Raw genomic sequence first — 20,524 nt, 5'->3', positions numbered from 1 at the left:
AAACTGTACTATATGCAAATTTACAAGGATGTGCAGGAGAACTCTAGTGTGGAATTTATACTATGAAAATGCAACAAACTTTCACAAATGCGTAACATAAACTTCAGTGAGCAGAGTAGGGGGAAAAGAAGTGACTTAACTTTGGAAAATGGCATTTTGACTGGATGCTGTAAGGCTAAAGACAAAAAGAAAGGTACATAAACAATGTCTCTACTTGGTAAATTTGTTTCTTGGATGGGTGCATGTCAGCAATTCTGAAACTACAGGTATACTAGAGTTGAACAAATAAGCAAATAGATACTGAGAGGTAGGTAGATTTTTTCACTGTTGAAAGAAGTTACAAATAAGCCAAGGGGAAGGCTAGAATGAGCTCTTTGCTGCTGCATTAGAGTTGGAGATACCTCATGCCAATTAGAATGGTGATTATTAAAAAGTCAAAAAACAACAGATGCTGGCAAGGATGCAGAGAAAAAGGAATGCTTTTACACTGTTTGTGGGAGTGTAAATTAGTTCAACCATCGTGGAAGATGGTGTGGTGATTCCTCAAAGATCTGGAGGCAGAAATACCATTTGACCCACCAATCCCATTGTTGGGTATATACCCAAAGAAATCTAAAACATTGTTTTATAAAAATACTAATACATGCACACGTATGTTCATTGCAGCACTATTCACAATAGCAAAGACATGGAATCAACCTAAAAGCCCATGAGTGATAGACAGGATAAATAAAATATGGTATATACACACCATGGAATATTATGCAGCCATAAAAAGGAACGAGATCATGTCCTTTGCAGAGACATGGATGGAGCTGGAAGCTGTTATCCTCAGCAAAGTGATGCAGCAACAGAAAACCAAACACTGCACATTTTCACTTGTAAGTGGGAGCTGAATGATGCAAACACATGGACACATGGTGGGGAACAACATACACTGGAGCCTATTAGGGCAGGAATGGGGAGGGAGAGCATCAGGAAGAATAGCTAATGGATGCTAGGCTTAATACCTAGGTGATGGGTTGATCTGTGCAGCAAACCATCATGGCACACCTTTACCTATGTAACAGACCTGCACATCCTGCACATGTACCCTGGCACTTAAAGTTGAAAAAAAAAAAGAATTGGGCTGGGCAGGGTGGCTCATGCCTATAATCCCAGCACTTTGGAAGGCCAAGGCGGGTGAATCACCTGAGGTCAGGCGTTCAAGACCAGCATGGCCAGCATGGTGAAACCCCATCTCTACTAAAAATACAAAAATTAGTCGAGTGTGGTGGTGCACTCCTGTAGTCCCAGCTACTTGGGAGGCTGAGGCAGGAGAATTGCTTGAACCTGGGAGGCAGAGGTTGCAGTGAGCTGAGATCACACCACTGCACTCCAGCCTGGGCGACAGAGCGAGACTCCAGCTCAAACAAAACAAAACAAAACAAACAAAACAGAATTGGAGATATCAGTATGAATTCATGGTTTAATTATATACAGATAGATAAATATAGACGTATGTGTATACATGGGTTAGCATATATACATATATTTTCTAGCTTTGTCTCCCGAGAGGGCCTAGAAGAACTGACACCCAGATCTTGGGATCTAAATATTATTATCTAGCAAAAGGAACCGGGACTCTTAGTAAAAGGAACCAGGAGACATGACCTATTTCAGGGCTGGGCATCTTGCAGTGCTGGAAAGTGAGGAAGTACTTAACGTAATGTCAAAAGGATACATAAGGCAGCCCGAAAGAGCTCCCATGGTTAAAACTGGAGCAATTTGAACCACAAAATAATGATATTATTGGATCTCCTATTAATATTAATAAATGATTAAATAAATAGATAAATTGGGGAGAGGGGAGTTTATTTATTTATTTAGTATTTTTTTTGAGACAAGGTCTTGCTCTGTTACCTAGGCTGGAGTGCAATGGTGCAACCATGCTTCACCGCATTCTTGACCTCCTGGGCTTAAGCAATCCTCCTACCTCAGCCTCCTGAGTAGCTGGGACCACAGGTGGCACCATCATGCCTGGCTAAATTTTAAATTTTATGTATAGATGAGGTCTCCTTATGTGGCTCAGACTAGTCTCAAACTCATAGCCTCAAGTGATCCACCTGCCTTGGCCTCCCAAAGTGCTAGGATTACAGGCATGAGCCACCACACTCAGCTGGGAAAAATATTTTACAAAAGAATTTCAGCTATTAAATGTAGGAGGAAAAGGAGAAATAGAAAAATCACCCTTAGAAAAATCACAGTAATAATTGCTGCAGGCCAGGCACAGTGGCTCACACCTGTAATCCCAGCACTTTGGGAGGCCGAGGCAGGTGAATCACGACATCAGGAGTTCAAGACCAGCCTGGCCAAGATGGTGAAACCCCATCTCTACTAAAAATACAAAAACTAGCCAGACATGGTGGTGGGTGCCTGTAATCCCAGCTACACAGGAGGCTGAGGCAGGGAATTGCTTCAACCCAGGAGGCGGAGGTTGCAGTGAGCCGAGATGGCGCCACTGCCTTCCAGCCTGGGGGACAGAGCGAGACAACGTCTCAAAAAAAAGAAAAAAAAATTGCTGCAGGCAGTATCCACTGATGAATGCCAAACTTGATGGCTGAAAGTTTAAGGAGAAACAAGGTAGTTACATAGTGACACAATATTTTTTCTAAATTATTTAGTAATTTACTGTAGTGATTTTATGTCTTGTTCAAAATTGTTTGCTATTCCTCCCTCCGGGAAGCAGAGCTTAATTCTATGCCCCAACACCCCACCCTATTGTGGAATAAGTGACTTGTTTCTAATGACTAGAATATGTAAGGGGAAAATACTAGGTTTACAGTGGAGATACCTGGAAGACACTACCTTAACTAAGTGATTAAAGTGAAAATCTCCAGAAATAATTCATGTTGGTATCAGTGATTCACGTGAATATCAAATATTCATGATGCAATGTGATGAAAAGGGAACTTTATTCTCTATGACATTCTTCCCCCACAGCTAGTATAATTATGAAAAAATATCAGACAAGCCCCATTTGAGGGACATTCTACAAGATACCTCAATAATATTCTTCAAAAGTGTCAAGGTCAGTAAAAACAAGGAAAGACTGAGAAACTGTGACAGAATGGAGGAATCTAAGGAGACATGATGACTAAATGCAATGTGGTAACCTGGACTGGATCCTGGCATTTATAAGACTATAAATTTCTCTGAACATGGCTTCAGCTGGATCCTAATTTTTATATATTGTATTTTTATTCAAATTATTTTCTAATTTTTTTATAATTTCTTCAACATATGGGCTACTTAGAAGTATACTTCTTTTAAGAATATTTGGGTATTTTATTTTTTGCTAACTTAAAAAATTGATTTCTAGCTTATTTCTATTGTATCAGATAATATAGTCCATATAATTGCAGTCACTTAATATATGTAGAGATTTGCTTTCTGGCCAAGCATATAATTGATTTTGGTAAATATTCTAACACTGATGAATTTGAAAAGAATGTGTTTTCTGCATTTCTTAGGTGCAGTGTTCTGTGAATATGAATTATATAGATCAACTTTGTCAATCTTGTTAAAATCTTCTGTATTATTACTGATTTTTCTGTCTATGTTTTCCATATTTTTTTCTCTCCATGTTTCAGTCTAGCTATTTTTTTCTGTCCTTTCACTTTACTAATCCTCTCTTCAAGTTGTCTAATCTGCTGATAAACTCAATCTATTGAGTTCTTAATTTGATTTATTATATTTTTCAGTTCTAATATTTCCATATGGTTTGTCTTTTATAATTTTCAGTCCTCTGTGGAAATTCATTTCATTTTATATTTCCTTGAGCATGTTAATCACATATATTTTAAAGTCTATGTCAATAAATCCAATATCTGGACTTCTTGTAGATCCATTTCTATTGTCTCTCTTTTTCTCTTAGTTTTTGGTCATTTGACCTTATCTCCAGTGAAGTAGAGTAAATTTTGATTCATTGACTGACTTTGTGCATGAAAAGTTGTAAAGGAAATTTGACGCTTTGGGTGGTATTATCTTTCTTTAGAGAGATTTACTTTTGCTTCTGGAAGTTGGAGTTGGGCAGATTATTTTACTAGTCAGAGATTGAGCTGCCTGGAAGCTGTTTTCGTCTTTGTGAGGAGTAATTTATTTCCACTTTGTACTCTAAAAGTGTAGCTCTTTGGGGTTCCAACTAAAATTCTAGGATATTTGCCAGAGTCCCTCCTCCTTGGCGGGCCCTGAACACTAAGCCTATCCTCATAAGACTGCTGGTGGATCTGCCTGTTTCTCAGCCTCTAGTGAACTATCAGATGCTGATTATCAGGATCACTTCTTTAAGGTTCTCTTCTCTGTATGATCTTGGAGATGTATTCTACATCATCAGTCTTTTTGCAGGATCATGAAATTGTAGAAATTTAGAGATGAAAGTGACCTAATTATAGACCAACCTTCTAGACCAACCTAAAACCCAGAAACTCATACTCACATCTCCCCATTCCTTCTCCAGTGCTCTTCTATTAACATGTATAATAAGTTAGCTGAAATGAATAAAGTTAACGTAAAATTGAGCTATATTGTAAAGGGTTAGATAGCAAAATGTCTTTAGTTGTAATGAGCAAAACACAGTAAGTGTTTTATAAGCTAGTAGGTAGGACAACAAGATATAGTAGTCTCTCCTTATTTTGTGGGGGATAAGTTCCAGGACCTGCAGCAGATGCCTGAAACCTCAGATAGTATCAAACCCTGTGCAATATGTACTGTTTTTCCCCGACGTGTACATACCTGTAATGAAGTTTAGTTTATAAATTACGTATATAAGAAGTTAACAACAGCTAAAAATAGAACAATTGTAGCAATATACTATAATAAAAATTATGGAAATGTGGTCTCACTTTCTGCCAAAATATCTTATTGTATTATATTAACCTATTTTTGGACAATGGTTGACTGCGGGTAACTGAAACCTCAGAAAGTGAACCCATGGATAAGGGGGGATTACTATAAAGTTAAAAAAAAAAAGACATCTTCTTACTTCACTAAACTATATTTCACTACTTAACTGTATAGTAATTAATAAAAGTAAGGGGATATTATTCATTTTTTTCTGTATGAGCCTAAAATGGTAATGATAATATTTGAAAAAAATTGAATGTTTAAAATTTATAATGATTTACAAATTAACAGTCCGAATCAACAAAATAGTTTATATTGAATCCACAATGTCTGCATTTTAGAAGTTAGACATCGTTTTTGATACATGTCCTTAACACATAGATAGAATTACTGATAAGGAGTGGGGATGCACAGTAATAGCACAGGAGTAACAAGTCACAGACACGTTCCTTCAGAATTCAGGCAGTTCGCATGTGATGTGAGTAGGGTAGGAGTTATGTTGACCTGGAAAGCATATATCTTCAGTTCAACCTACATCTGCCATTCAGCTCCAAGTAATTATTGGCATGTAGAAAAATAAGCTCTGTGCTATCCATCTTTTTCACTTATTGAAGAAAAACTAGAAATACAGATTTCAACATGAAATCTATTGAATTCTAAAAATCGGAAGTAAGTTGAAAGTTTTAAAACAAAATATATTTCTGAGCCAAATCATCTCTACAATGGGGATTAAAGATCTCTACCACAAATCTTTTAGGCTTTTAAATTATGCATTAATTCGATAACCTTTTATAAACCATTTCTCAGTCTATGCCTTAAGAGAATTGAAAATTTAATGGGCATCACATGCCATGCAAATTAATAACTATACTATCACGTAGTATGTATTGTGTATCATAATAGAATCATGAGCAAAGTATTAGGGTAGTTCAGAAAGGGCACATTAAATTTGTTAACTATCTAAAGAATAAATTTTTGAATTCTAAATTAGCAGTAAATAAAAGTCAGTGGAGTTTTGGGTGGTTTAAAATAAGAAAAGTATGAGGGAATACTGGGTAATTAATGGTATAATATGTGGTAAATAACATTAAGCAGCATTTCAATACCCCATAAAATTAAAAATGGTATGGATAGAATCATACCCCTTTCTGATTATTATGATTTGCAGAATGTATATCTTTATACCCCATGGAAAACTGATAAAATGGGTGTTAGCCACATTGCAGAAAAATAGCATTAGAATATATTTGTACTAGAGTAGGATTTTATTAACTTTATGCTATTATAAATTATTAAACTTTTTATTAGAAGTTTAATTTTTTCTTCCATCTATCTTTAAGCAGCTTTTAAAAGTTATAAAAATTCTTATTAAATGTCAATGAGAAAAAATATTAAATTTAATAAAAAATGTTGTCTCTAACTTCAATAAAGTACCTAGAATACAGAATCTTAATAAAAGTGTTTATTTTTTATTAGATGCCTTAGGACTACAAGGATATAAGTGTTTTTACAAAAACAATAAAAGAGGAGTAATTTGATGGTTTATTTACTCTTTATAACCTTTAGAAAGTGTCATGCCTTTTTTAAAGTGTTTGCTTCAGGCAGTAGTTTTACAAGATGGGCTATGTATTGGTCAGGCCTCTTCAATTCTTGACCCTGAACAGATTTAGGTACATACGCCAGGCACGTGTCCAAGCAGCCAAAATTGTAACTGGGTACTTGCACATTCCTTTTCAAACTGATAATCCACCTCCTACGAAATTGCTCAACTCAGTTTCTCATGTTGTCTAAGAAAATACTAATCACTCTTCCAGATAGTTTCTTGGTCTGAAAAGTACTCAAGATAAATATTTCTAACATTCATGGGCTAGCCTAAAAGTTTATATTTACACAAATCTCTTTCTTAATAGTATTTGAACCATGATTTTCACATTGGTCAGCTTAATCTATTACAAAGATTTCTGATATAGAAAATTTTCTATTAATATTAGAAAATTCATAGCAATTCTTACATTCTTTTGTTTTTCATTCAACAAATATTTCTAGTTTTTATTTTGAGATGTTTTACCAAATAACCAGATTGTGCTTGCATATTTTACATAGGTGAAATGATTTTGAATGGTTTCCTAAATTTGAGGGGATATAAAGATTAACTTCTGAAGTTTTTGAAGGAAAGGAATATATATCATAACAATCCATACTGTTCTGCAGCATCCACAATCTCTTCAAGGTAGTGTAATGCAACATTTAAGAGACTTTGGAGACAGATGATCTGAGTTTGAGTACTGGCTCTGCCATTTACCTCCTGTGTGACTTTAGCCAAGCTATTTACCCTCTTGCTATCTCAGGTTCCTTATGTATAAAATGGCAATAGTAAGAGAACCTACCTCATTATATTATGTCCAGGATTCAATTAATCAATAAATAAAAAGTACTTAGAACAATATCTAGATCATGGTAAGGCCTCAGAACCCACTCTAACCACTGAAAGAGAAGTGGTTAAAAGAGAACCAGACCTACATGATGAAAACAGTATCTTATACATTTTCAGTCCAACTGCTTTGAGAAGAGATGCATGTTTTATGTACACTCCTTCCGAAAACAAATGTATATATGTACATTTATTTCCTTTTTCAATATGTTTTAATAATAGAAAGGTATTACTGTAAGAGATTGTAATCTCTCATTTATGTATCTTGTAGTATATACTGTTGGTATGGATTTCCTCCCTTCTTCCATGTTGGAAAAACCCTAAATGTGTCATAGGGTCCACCTCTCATGACTGTCAGTCGGATAAGTCCTCACTTTAATCACCTATAAAGATCCAATGTACTTCCCCTGCCAATGACTGGCTTAGGAGAGGGTATGTGACCCAGTTATGGCCAATGAATTATTAGGGAATGTGTGTTGGGAAGCTTCTGGGAAAGCTTTTGTTAACCTTTTTTTAAGAGAATACACTTTTTCTACTGCAAGATGTTCTCTGACTTGTCATTAATGCCTAAAATGAAAGTAACCATTTTGCAACCATGAGGGGTGGAAAGCATGATGAAAATCACTGATAATGGCAAAATGGAAAGATGAGCAGAATCATAGTATTGATGATATTGTTGAGTGGGCCACTGAAATAATCAATTGTAGAAGCACTCTACCTTTAGACTCCTGTTCATGTGAGATGCTAACTCCCATAAGCCATTGTGAGCTGGATTTTGTTGTTGTTACTTGCGGCTAAAAACGTTCTAAATGAGACAACTTTCATGAAAGTCTATCTTTGAGTAACATAGCATAAGTGTATATATGTGTATGTATGTATAATAAAGCAAAGGACATAAAAGTGAGTCATAGGCTGGGCACGGTGGCTCATGCTTGTAATCCCAGCACTTTGGGAGGCCGAGGCGAGCAGATCACGAGGTCAGGAGATCGAGACCATCCTGGCTAACACGGTGAAACCCCGTCTCTACTAAAAATACAAAAAATTAGCCGGGCGCTGTGGCGGGTGCCTGTAGTCCCAGCTACTCGGGAGGCTGAGGCAGGAGAATGGTGTGAACCCAGGAGGCAGAGCTTGCAGTGAACTGAGATCGCACCACTGCACTCCAGCCTGGGCGACAGAGCAAGACTCTGTCTCAAAAAAAAAAAAAAAAAAAGTGAGTCATAGAAAAATATTTCATTTAAAAAGCACATATTTTATCTGTTAATATCTACTCTTTGGTTTCTCTCCAACATGTTGTTATGAAAATTGTCAAACATACAGCAAAACTGAAAGAATTTTACAGTGAACACTCATATAACATTAATATTTTTCTATTTTTGCTTTATCACATATCTATCTATCCCTCTTTTGACTTTATTCTGATGATTTCAGAGTAAATTGCAGACATCAGTATACTTCCTCCTGATATTTAAAATGAATATCATGGGCCAAGTACAGTGGCTCATTCCTGTAATCGCAGCACTTTGGGAGGCCGAGGCAGGCAGATCACCTGAGGCCAGGAGTTTGAGACCAGCCTGGCCAACATGGTAAAACCCCATTTCTACTAAAAATATAAAAATTAGCTGGGCATGGTGGCATGTACCTGTAATCTCAGCTACTTGAAAGGCTGAGGCAGGAGAATTGCTTGAACCTGGGATGTGGAGGTTGCAGTGAGCCAAAATCGCACCACTGCACTCCAGGCTGGATCTGGGTGACAGAGCGAGACTGTGTCTCAAAAAATAAAAAATAAAATAAGTATCATTACAAAGAGTTTATTATTTCTCTACAGCTTTTTTCCTTACATTAAAGTTTATATACAATGAAATGTACACGTCTTAGCTGTACATTCAGTGAGTTTTGACAGGTGAATACACCTGTATAATTGAAACCTTATCAAGATATAAAATATTTTCATCAACCCAGAAAGCTCCCTCATGCCTCTTCCCAGGCAAATTCTATCTTTAATGCCCACTCCAAGAGATAATTACTCTCTTGATTTGATGTGATTATAAGTTGCATTTTAAATTTTGGTTTCTGCATATTCATTGTTAAAATATAGAAATGTGACATTGTTTTTAGTGTGTTAATCTTGTATCCTGTGACCTTCTTAAATTCACTTACTATTTTTGGGAGTTTTTTTTTGTAGGTTCCTTAGTATTTTCTATGCATACAATCATATCATCTGCAAATAGAGGTAGTTTTATTTTTTCCTTTCCAATCTGTTTATTTATTTGTGTATGCCTGATAGTGGCTAAAACTTTCAGTATTATATTTAATAAGAGCGATGAGAATAGACATCCCTACATTGTTTCTGATCTTAAAGGGAAAGCATTCAGTCTTTCACCATTAAATATGATGCTAAATGTACGGTTTTTGTAAATGTTCTTTACAAAAAGCAAGGATAATATTTTTATTCCTAACTTGGTAAGAGTTTTTATCAAGAATGGATGTTGAATTTTGTTAAGTGTTTTTTCTGTGTCGGTTGATGCGATCATATGATTAGCGTATTGATGTAATAAATTATACTGATTGATTTTCAACTGTTGAACCAGCTTTGCATACCTGCAATAAATTCCACTCATATAATTTTTAAATTATATTGTTGGATTCTGTTTGCTAACATGTTATTAAGGATTTTTGCATCAAAATTTGTGAGAAGTATTGGTCAGAGTATTCCCTTTGTGCTGTCTTTGGTATTGGTATTATGGTAAATAGGTCTGATAAAATCAGTTAGTATGTGTTTCCTCCTCTTCTATTTTTCTGGAAGAGACTGTGTAAAAGTGGTGTTAATTCTTTAAATATTTGGTAGTATTCTCCAGTGAAACCATCTGGGCCTGAAGATTTCTTTTTGGGAGGCTTTTTATTAAGAACTCAACTCCTTTTATAGTTATAGGGCTATTTAGATTGTCTGTATTATCTTGGTTGAGTTTTGATAGTTTGTGGCTTTCGAGACATTGGCCAATTTCTCTAAGTTGTCAAATTTCTGAGTGTAAAGTTTTTTTGTAGCATTTGCTTATTATCTTTTTAATAGTTATGTTTTTGTACGTGGTCTCTTTTAGCTCTTTGACCATATTTAAAATAGTTTGATTAAAAGTTTTATGTAGTACATCTAATTTCTGGGCTTCCTAAAGTATAATTTCCATTAATTTTTTTCCCCCCGTATAATGGGCTACACTTTGCTTTTACTTTGCATGCCTTGTAACTTTTTGTTAGAAACATTTTGGATATATGGCAGCTCTGGAAATCAGACTCTTCTCACTTTCTAGGGTTCCTGCTTCTTGTCTTTGTTTAGTGTGTCTTTGAACTAATTTGCCTTTGAACTAATTTGTAAGGTCTGTTGTCTTTGTTGTGTGTGGCTACTGACTTTGCTGTTATATTAGTGGTCAGCTAGTGATCGCAGAGATTTCTTTAAATATCAAAGGAAACAAAAAATCTCCTAGTTTTTGCAGAAGGGCTCTGTGTGTGTGTGTTGAGGCACACCTTCAATACTTAAACCAGGCAGTTTTCAACTCTGCCTGTTATTCAGCAGAAGCTTCAGATTTCTCTAGTGATACCTTATGTTTATGATGTGGGCGAATTCAGGAGTATTACATTATTTCAAACAAAACTAGAGAGTATTTCTAAATGACTGCTTCCTGCTTGGCATTGGGCCTTCCCACTTGTCTTTGGGTCTTTTCTTTGTCCTGCTTCCCAGAGAAACTCTGTCTTTGCAGCTCTCCTTGCTGTATCTCCTTGTTCTTTTTACTTGATGCTTATTGGCATGGTGGTGGTGGTGGAAGATAGGGGAAGAAGGGCATTCTCTGATATTCTCATTAAACCTTAGTCTTAGGTGAACCTGAGTCTCAGGATGAGATCTTCATGAGTGTTTGGTCCCTCCTTCATATGTAATGCTGGGCCTAGCATGTATTCCTGCCCCTCCCACAATGAAAGAACTGTTGTTGCCTTGTTCTCCCAGTCCTCCTCTTCCCAGCTGCTGCTTAGAGGAGATAAGGAAGATAGGTCTGCCTAGGTAGAATTTTTAGTGATGACTTTTGGTCCCCTTGCCCAGCTGCAGAGGGTTTCCACTAGTGCTTTTAGCTATAGTTTCTGTTGCCCTCCCCTCTGCAGATTAAGGGTTTTGATCTGTAGAGGAAATAGGGAAGATGGTTTGTGACTGCTCTTCCCCTACATAGCCAGTGCTGCAGGGGAAAACTTTTATAGGATTTTTCTCAACCTTTTCTGTAAGCACCTGGTGGGTTTCCTAGAAGAAAAGCCTGCTAGAAAGTACAAACCTCCCTATTTCAGGAGATTCATATTTTTACAGTAGCCTACATTCTACCTTTAGCAATTTATTAAGGACTTTTCATTGAAGCTTCTTACCAGTCCTCAGTAGCTTATGTCCCAGGTAAGCAAATGTCAGGGTTCTGTTTCTCTAGGCACCTGTCTCTATCCAGATTTTGGGCACTTGATTGATCTGGGACCTCAGTTCTATGATGGACTTGTCTATTTAATTTGCAGTTTGTCTAGATTTTTTTCTTGTTGTAAAGGTGGGAGTATGCTATTTCTATATCTCTCCAGAAAGAGCTGAAACTGGAAGTTTTAAAGTCTTTATTTTTATAGCACTTTTCTTTTTCTTTTTGACTTAGGAAGCAGAAATTCATTATGAAGAGCAGATTGGTAAAATTATTGTGGAGACACAGGAACTTAAATGGCAAAAGGTGAGTAATATGATTAGGCTTTGCGTCCCCAGCCAAATCTCATCTTGAATTGTAATCCCCGTAACCCCCACGTGTCAAGGGAGAGACAAGGTGGAGGTAATTGAATCATTTGGGCAGTTTCCCCATGCTGTTCTCCTGATAGTTCTCATGAGATCTAATGGTTTTATAAGGGGCTCTTCCCTCTTCGCTCAGCACTTCTCCTTTCTGTCACCTTGTAAAGAAGGTGCCTTGCTTCCCCTTCGCCTTCCATCATGATTGTAAGTTTCCTGAGGCCTCTGCAGACATGCTGAACTGTGAGTCAATTAAACCTCTTTCCTTTATAAATTACCCAGTCTTGGGCAGTTCTTTGTAGCAGTATGAAAGCTAACTAATACAGTGAGTATTTTTTTTCTCTCAGATTAGTGTTTATAGCATCTATTTTAAAACGTATTCTAATCCTTATTGCCAAGTTAATTTTTAAATTTTCTAACATATTCAGGTGTTAGTGGATTATTTTAAATAAAATCTCAAGAAAATCCCAACTAAAACTGTTGGTAACATTTAGGCTTCCAGAAAACTGAGAATAAGAATTTTGTTCAGGCTTTTTGATACGGCACTGTGAATAACTCTGAAAACTATTTTACATCTGAGAAACACATTGTGTGTTATAGGGGAGTGAGAATATTTTGAAAACAATGAAACCTCATAACTCGTACCTTATTTTTCCAGGGTGTTATTACATAATGTAACCAAATATTAAAAAATAGTAGCAGCTCTTATTTTCTCCATAGCTTTATCTGTATTGAAGCATTTATGATAGTGCTTCTCATGCTGTTCCATCAGAGTAATCTTAACAACTAAAACCTGAAAGTGTAATTATGCTGATTTCTGTTCTCATTGTTTGGTAATATTGAAACAGGAATTGGGGGTAACATCAGAATCAGAAGTCAGGTGATAGTGGGTAGACCAAACTAGAAATAATTGGAATTTCGAGGCTAGACAGATCCAAAGGTTGTGCAGATTGTGGGAGTAAAATCAGGGTTGAATTATATGAAGGACAAGTCTGAAACAGACCTATCTGTGGAGGGAAAGAATATGGAGGGAAAGAATAGGTAAATACTAAGTACAACTAATTTCAAGCAGATTTTAAAATGTAAAGTTATATCTTGTTTTTGCATAGAGCTAACAGCATAAAGTTATCACAGTCCCTAAGGTAAGTTTAATGAACCCAATTTAATGACCAACTGCAGTGGCTCACGCCTGTAATCCCAGCACTTTGGTAGGCCAAGGCAGGAGGGTTACTTGAATCCAGGAGTTCAGGACCAGCCTGGGCAACATAGTGAGACCTTGTCTCTACTAAAAAATACATATATTAGCAGAACATGGTGGTGTGTGCCTGTAGTCCTAGCTCCTCGGGAGGCTGAGGTGGGAGGATCACTTAAGCCCAGGAATTTGAGGCTGTAGTGAGCTATGTTTGCGCCATTGCACTCCAGCCTGGGTGCAGAGCAAGGCTCTGTCTCTAAAAATAAATAAATCCAGTTTAAAATGTCAAGAACATATTTTTGGTACTTAAGCTTATTCTAAGGTTTATGTGGAAATAAACATACAAGAGTGGCTGGGAAATTTAAAAAGAAGGGAATGAAATAGTCATACTTGATTCTTAAACATAATAGAAAGCTGTCATAATTAAAATAGCTTGGTGCAGTATACATAGTTATTTAGTAGAACACAACAGAATCTAGAAATAGATCCAAATACATAAGATAATTTAGTGAATGTTAACGGTGGCCTTTAAATCAGTGGGGAATAATGGATTATTCAAGAAATGGTATTAGAGCTGGATTCCATCTGAAGAAAAAGCCAGATTCCTACCTTTACCAACTTTTAGAAAAACAAGAACTTTCATATGTTGTTAGCAGTGTAAATTAGAACTGCCTGGTTGCATTCCCTCAAATATCACCAAACAACTTGTTAATAAAGCAGGTGTGTTTATTGAAACTCATTGCAGTAAGTGAAAACACTACTTTTACAGAGTCTTAGTATTTCAAAAGGTGCAAATCAGTATTGGACTATGTAGAGGGTTATAGGGTCTAGGTGCAAGCAGATTTAGGCAGATCTTTTAAGGGAGGATATTGATGGGGATTGGGCAAATTTTGTAATGCAGTATTTTAGGATTGTGAATGTGGCAGCATTGAAGCTCTTGAAGCTACTCTTGAGAATAAATAGTTATTTGATAAACCAGATGTTTACCCAAATAAACTATTGTCTCAGATAAGTTGTTTTGCAGCAGTTGCCTGAAACAAACAGTGATATAATTTATTGGTTTTTATAGTCTGATATTTACTGGGCAAAGGTTTCCTGGAACAAAAAACTAAGTTGTGTTGACACAGGTATTCTCAGTTCTTACTCTGAATATCTCTGTTATATTGATGCAGGTGGTTTTAGTTCTCAGCCCCCTTTTGCTTCTTCAACCTGAGCTGGAAAATAAAATAAACTATTATTATTTAGGATGTGATCAATCAAGATTTATGCTGCTTGATGAAGAGTCATGATGGCATGTAGGTGGTTTCTGGTGGTGTGTGTGTGTGTGTGTGCGCGTGTGTATCAGTTTTTCCTTTTGTTGGATCATAATTTGTTGGATCACTTTATAGGACAGTGGCTATGCAACAGTACTTAAGATTCCAGAAGTTACACTTCTGAACACACCAACGTGGAAAAACACTAAAGAAAAGTTTGTTATCAGAACTTGTAGATCACTTTAAAGCCAGCAGCTAGGAATACCTATATTAAACCAAGAGAACAGAGGCCATCCCCAAATCAAAAATTTCCATTAGTAATTGGACTCACACGATAGAGTGGCCAAGAATGTAGGGAGCAATATTAAGGATAAGGACCTTTGAAACCATCATGGTTAATAAATAATATGTTTTTACTCACTTAAGGGGCTGGATTAAGAAAGGGGAAAGAAAGTACCTCAGAAAATAAAGAACAAAAGCCTGCAAATAAAAGCATTGCAATCTTTAGCTCTGATTATCTAGGTAGGGTGTTAGCAAGCTTTTTTTGTAAAGAGCCACATAGTAAATATTTCAGGCTTTGTGGACAGTATGGTCTCTGTCACAACCATTCAACTTTGTTATAGTGTAAAAGAAGCCATGGACAGTACTTACATGAATCAGTGTGGCTATGTTCCTATAAAATGTTATGGACACTAAGATTTATATTTTATACAATATTCAGGTGATTTGAAATGTTTTTTTTTATTTTTCTTTTTAACCCATTAAAAATATAAAAACCATTCCTGGCTCACAGGCCATATAAAAACAGACTCTGTAGGTCTTGGATAGAGGCTGTCTTGATCCATACCTCTTGAATGGTAGCTGTTTCTTTCTGAATATGTCTGCTTCTGAAGCTTTCTCAAGACTCCTTAGATTTAAATTTCTTGATGGAATGGCTTCCATGTATTAGTGAAACCTAGTGTCTGTTCATCTGGGAGACATGAATTCAAGGATCTATTCCCCAGGGGTTAGCTACTGTGCTGGCAGTTCTTGGTAGGATTATTTCCAACATGGTTTCAGGATGTTTGTTTTTTCTCTCTGAGGTCATTTCTAGAAGACACTACCTCTGAGCTTTTGGTCATATAGAAGAAAAGCAACTGTTATCTGTTTGTGATAAGACTCTGAAACAGATTACATTAGTCCCTTGGAGTATTTTGCCACATTTGTCTGAAGTAAAGAAATGTCCAAAATCAGGGGAGAAGTAGCCAACTTCATAGGGCAAACTCTTAACAAGTTTATACGGTAAAAGCCAATGAATATAGGGGAGTATGGACTTCATGGTGTTGTGAGTTAGAGGTAACCTTCTTGGTCATGGAAGTTTAAGAGTGTCAGATACAGTGTGCCATTAGTCCTCTCTACTTTTCTTCAAGTTTGAGGATGATGGGGGCAATGAATTTCTAAATAAATGACAAGGTTTTGCAAAGTTCTGTAATGACAGTCCCAGTAAAATGAGTAACCCTGTCCCTGGAGATAGATCCTCAGGTTGGAAACACAAAATCAAGTAATTTGTTTTTCTACTCACAGAACTGTAGCTCTCCGGCAAGAAGTTTTAGTTCATCCTGAGAAGATGGAAGCAATGATGAACATACTCAGAACCTGTTCTAGGGGTTAATTTTAGGAAATCCATTTGAAAGTGTTTATAGGGACCCTAAGGCTTGGATTTACAAGGATAACAGTTTTACCAAGACAGTGCTAATGATAGCTGTACACCAGAGACATCCTCAGCAATTTTAGTAAAATTTCACCACCAATGCTGATTGAATATAATGTTCAGTTTGTCCTTGCTCTGAGGGGTAATTTCCTATAAAATTTTTACAAAGTTCCATTGAGGTCCTCTGGTGCCACCAAGTGTCTGTCCTGAAAGTGTCCTGAAAGAGATTTTCTTTTTGTAATTTATTATCACATTTTTTCTTCAGACTCTGGAGCCAGTTGTAGGCATTCCAAAATAGCCTTTTTAAATTTCTTCAAAGATTTGGCTTTTTGGATATCATGGGGGCCGGGACTGTATGTCATGAAGATTAGCTAGGGTATTTCCTCTAGCCTTAACGTTATCCCTTTCAGTGTGGCTTTATGATAACCATCCCCTAAGGAAGCATTAGAACACTTAAAATGGTTGACTACTTGAAATTGGGATTCCTACTGAGATCAGAAACCATAATTATTTTTACAGTATTCCAAAATCATGGACTACACCAAAGGCATAGCTGCTATTAATGTTAACTCTCTAATGTCTTGACAACTGGCAAGCTTTGCTGAGTAGAATAAGTTCTGTCATCTGAGCTGGTTTAACCTCTGGTAAGGAGTCATGATTTAGGGGTCAGTTGAGACTGTTGCAATATATCCTGCCTGATATTTTTTCCATTTCACTTTCAAAAAATGACCTATCAACAAACAAGATCACATGTAAATTTAATCTGGGGGGAGTTTTTAATAAATCTGTTTGAAGCACAGTTATTGCTTAGACAGAGACTGAATCGTCATGGATTTTCCTTTCTTTGGGTAATGGAAAAACAATACCAGGCTTTTTGTTAAACTTGTCTATGAGTAACACTTATTAGAAATAGAGATCAAAGAGATATACTTTATATAGGAAGTTATTGATTATCAAAATATTTCTTGAAAGAAAGTTTGGTAGGTGCTCTGTTCAATCCCCATCTCTTTACTACATTAGTATATTTTTCCATTAAGATATAAAAGCATTTTAACCTGTTTCTATTCAAGCATTTATATATGCTATATATAAAATGAACAGTGTATATATACATATTTATAATGAATAACATAAAAAGTAAATTAGTATATACATGTACATATATGTAAGCTTAGGTAAGATTATATGACAGACTTATTGGCAATTTTAGGGGGCAATTGTCAAATAGTATTATTGTATAGTTTGTGCAAATTAAAAATTAAAGAGAAATAAGCAATGAGTTTTTCTTTTTCAGTTTTCATGCCTCTTTATTTTTTATTTAGATCTTTAATTGAAAAATAAATATTGTATATATGGGCTACAATGTGATGTTTTGATATACCTGTGTATGTATATGTTGTGGAATGGTTATATCAAACTAATTAACATATCCATCACTTCAATGCTTATTTTTTTATAGTGAGAATATTTAAAATCTACTTTTACCAATTTTGAAATATACATTATTATTAACTATGCTTACTACATGCTGTGCAGTAGATCTCAAACTTATTCTTTCCATCTAACTGGAACTTTGTACCCTTGATCAACATCTCCCTTCCCTCCACCCCAGGCCTCCAGCTCCCTAGCTTCTTGTAACCACTATTCTACTCTCAACTTGTATAAGTTTGACTTTTTTAGGTCCCATATATAAGTGAGATCATGTGGTATTTGTCTTCCTGTTAGTAGACTTTCAGGTATTATAGCACTGGGTGGAAATGTGTGGGGGAGAAAGTAATAAAAGTTCATAGGAGGTGAACCTGCTTGCTGAGAAATGTGTTTTTAGTAAATAACAAGGATTGCGCAGCATGAGGTATCATGAAGTCTAAATAAATCCTTAAACCACATTAGTAGAAGCCTCTACTAGTTTGACAGCTGCTAATACTGCCCTTGATAAGGAGCTGGCTTTTGCCACTAGGTCTAAGGGAAGACTGTATTAAACAATTAGACCCTGATGACTCCCATGGTGTTCTGTTAGAGCATTAAGGGCTTGTCTACACTGCTGAGGTACAAATAGGTAGAAAGCTTTATGACAATCGGAAGACCCAGAAAGGGGCGCTGTTAAAGTTTTTGTTTTTGTTTTTTTCAATAGGTTTTTAGGGAGCAGGTAGTGTTTAGTTACATGAGTAAGTTCTTTAGTGGTCATTTCCAAGATTTTGGTGCACCCATCACCCGAACAGTCTACACTGTACCCAGTGTGTATTCTTTTATCCCTCACCCCTCTCCCAGCCTTTCGCCTGATTCCCCAAAGTCCAATGTATTATTCTTAGGCCTTTGTGTGCTCATAGCTTAGCTCCCTCTTATGAGTGAGAACATATGATATTTGGCATAAAGTCTCCAATTTCATCCAGGTTGCTGTGAATGCCATTATTGCATTCCTTTTTATGGCTAAGTAGTATTCTGTGGTATGTGTATATCATATTTTCTTTATCTACTTGTTGATTGATGGGCATTTGGACTGGTTCCATATTTTTGCAGTTGCAAATTGTGCTGCTATAAACATGGATGTACAAGTTTTTTTTTTGTATAATGACTTCTTTTCCTCTGGGTTGTTACCTAGTAGTGGGGTTGCTGGATCAAATGGTAGATCTACTTTTAGTTTTTTAAGGAATCTCCACACTATTTTGCATTGTGGTTGTACTAGTTTTCATTCCTACAAGCAGTGTAAAAGTGTTCCCTTTTACCACCTCCACACCAACATCTATTATTTTTTGATTTTTTGATTATGGCCATTCTTGCAGAAGTAAGGTGGTATCACATTGTGGTTTTGATTTGCATTTCCCTGATCATTACTGATGTTGAGCATTTTCCCATATGCTTGTTAGCCATTTGTATATCTTTTTTTTAAGACTCTGGATATTGTTTTTTGTCAGATGTATAGATTGTGAAGATTTTCTCCCACTCTGTGGGTTGTCTGTTAACTCTGCTGATTATTTCTTTTGCTGTGCAGAATCTTTTTAGTTTAATTAAGTCCCATCTATTCATCTTCATTTTTGTTGCATTTGCTTTGGGTTCTTGGTCATGAGATAGATGGCAACACAATAATAGTGGGGGACTTTAATACTCCACTGACAGTGCTAGACAGATCATCCAGACAGAAAGTCAACAAAGAAACAATGGACTTAAACTGTACCCTAGAACAAATGGACTTATCGTATATTTACAGAACATTCTACCCAACAACTGCAGAATATGCATTCTGTTAATCAGTACATGGAACATTCTCCAGGAAAGACCATATGATAGGCCACAAAACAAGTCTCAGTGAGTTTAAGAAAATCAAAATTATATTAAGTACTCTCTCAGACCACAGTGGAATAAAATTGGAAATCAACTCCAAAAGGAACCCTCAAAACCATACAAGTACATGGAAATTAAATAGCCGGCTCCTGAATGATCATTGGGTCAACAATGAAATCAAGATGGAAATTTAAAAATTCTTTGAACTGAATGAAGTTAGTGACACAACCTATCAAAACCTCTGGGATACAGCAAAAGTGGTGCTAAGAGGAAACTTCATAGCATTAAATGCCTGTATCAAAAAGTCTGAAAGAGCACATACAGACAATCTAAGGTCACACCTCACAGAACTGGAGAAACAAGAACAATCCAAACCCAGCAGAGGAAAAGAAATAACAAAGATCAGAACAGAACTAAGTGAAATTGAAACAAGAAAAACAATACAAAAGATAAAAGAAACAAAAAACTGATTCTTTGGAAAGATAAATAAAATTGATTAGTGAGATTAACCAAGAAAAGAGAGATGATCCAAATAAGCTCAACTAGAAATGAAACAGGGGATGCTACAACTGATACCACAGAAATACAAAAGATTATTCAAGGCTGCTATGAACACCTTTATGTGCATAAACTAGAAAACTTAGAGGAGACGGATAAATTCCTGGAAATATACAAACCTGCTAGATTAAACCAGGAAGATATAGAAACTCTGAACAGACCAATAACAAGCAGTGAGGTTGAAGTGGTAATAAAAAAATTATCAACAAAAAATGTCTAGGACCAGACGGATTCACAGCTGAATTCTGTCAGACATTCAAAGTATTGGTACCAATCCTGCTGACACTATTTCAAAAGAGAAAGAGGGAATCCTCCCTTAATCATTCTGTGAAGCCAGTATCATCCTAATACCAAAACCAGGCAAGGACATAATAACAACAACAAAAAAAACCTACAGACCAATATCCCTGATGAATATAGATGCAGAAATCCTCAACAAAATACTAGCGATCGA

The 20,524-nt window shown here is 36.2% G+C and overlaps 1 protein-coding gene across 2 annotated transcripts in view; it reads left to right on the top strand.

Moving 5' to 3' along the window:
- The window catches only part of CCDC73 (coiled-coil domain containing 73), a 192,522-nt gene that overhangs the window by 65,558 nt on the left and 106,440 nt on the right, over positions 1-20,524 (top strand). For both annotated transcript variants that reach the window (XM_008955871.4, XM_055094262.2), the window contains one exon: positions 11,977-12,048. In XM_008955871.4, coding sequence (XP_008954119.4) covers positions 11,977-12,048 — 72 coding nt within the window. The remainder of the gene's footprint in view (positions 1-11,976; positions 12,049-20,524) is intronic.

This window comes from Pan paniscus, chromosome 9 (assembly GCF_029289425.2).
Source record: "Pan paniscus chromosome 9, NHGRI_mPanPan1-v2.0_pri, whole genome shotgun sequence".
Lineage (NCBI taxonomy): Eukaryota > Metazoa > Chordata > Mammalia > Primates > Hominidae > Pan > Pan paniscus.
Note: the sequence above shows the minus strand (reverse complement) of the source record. Positions and strands in the feature narration are given on the sequence as shown.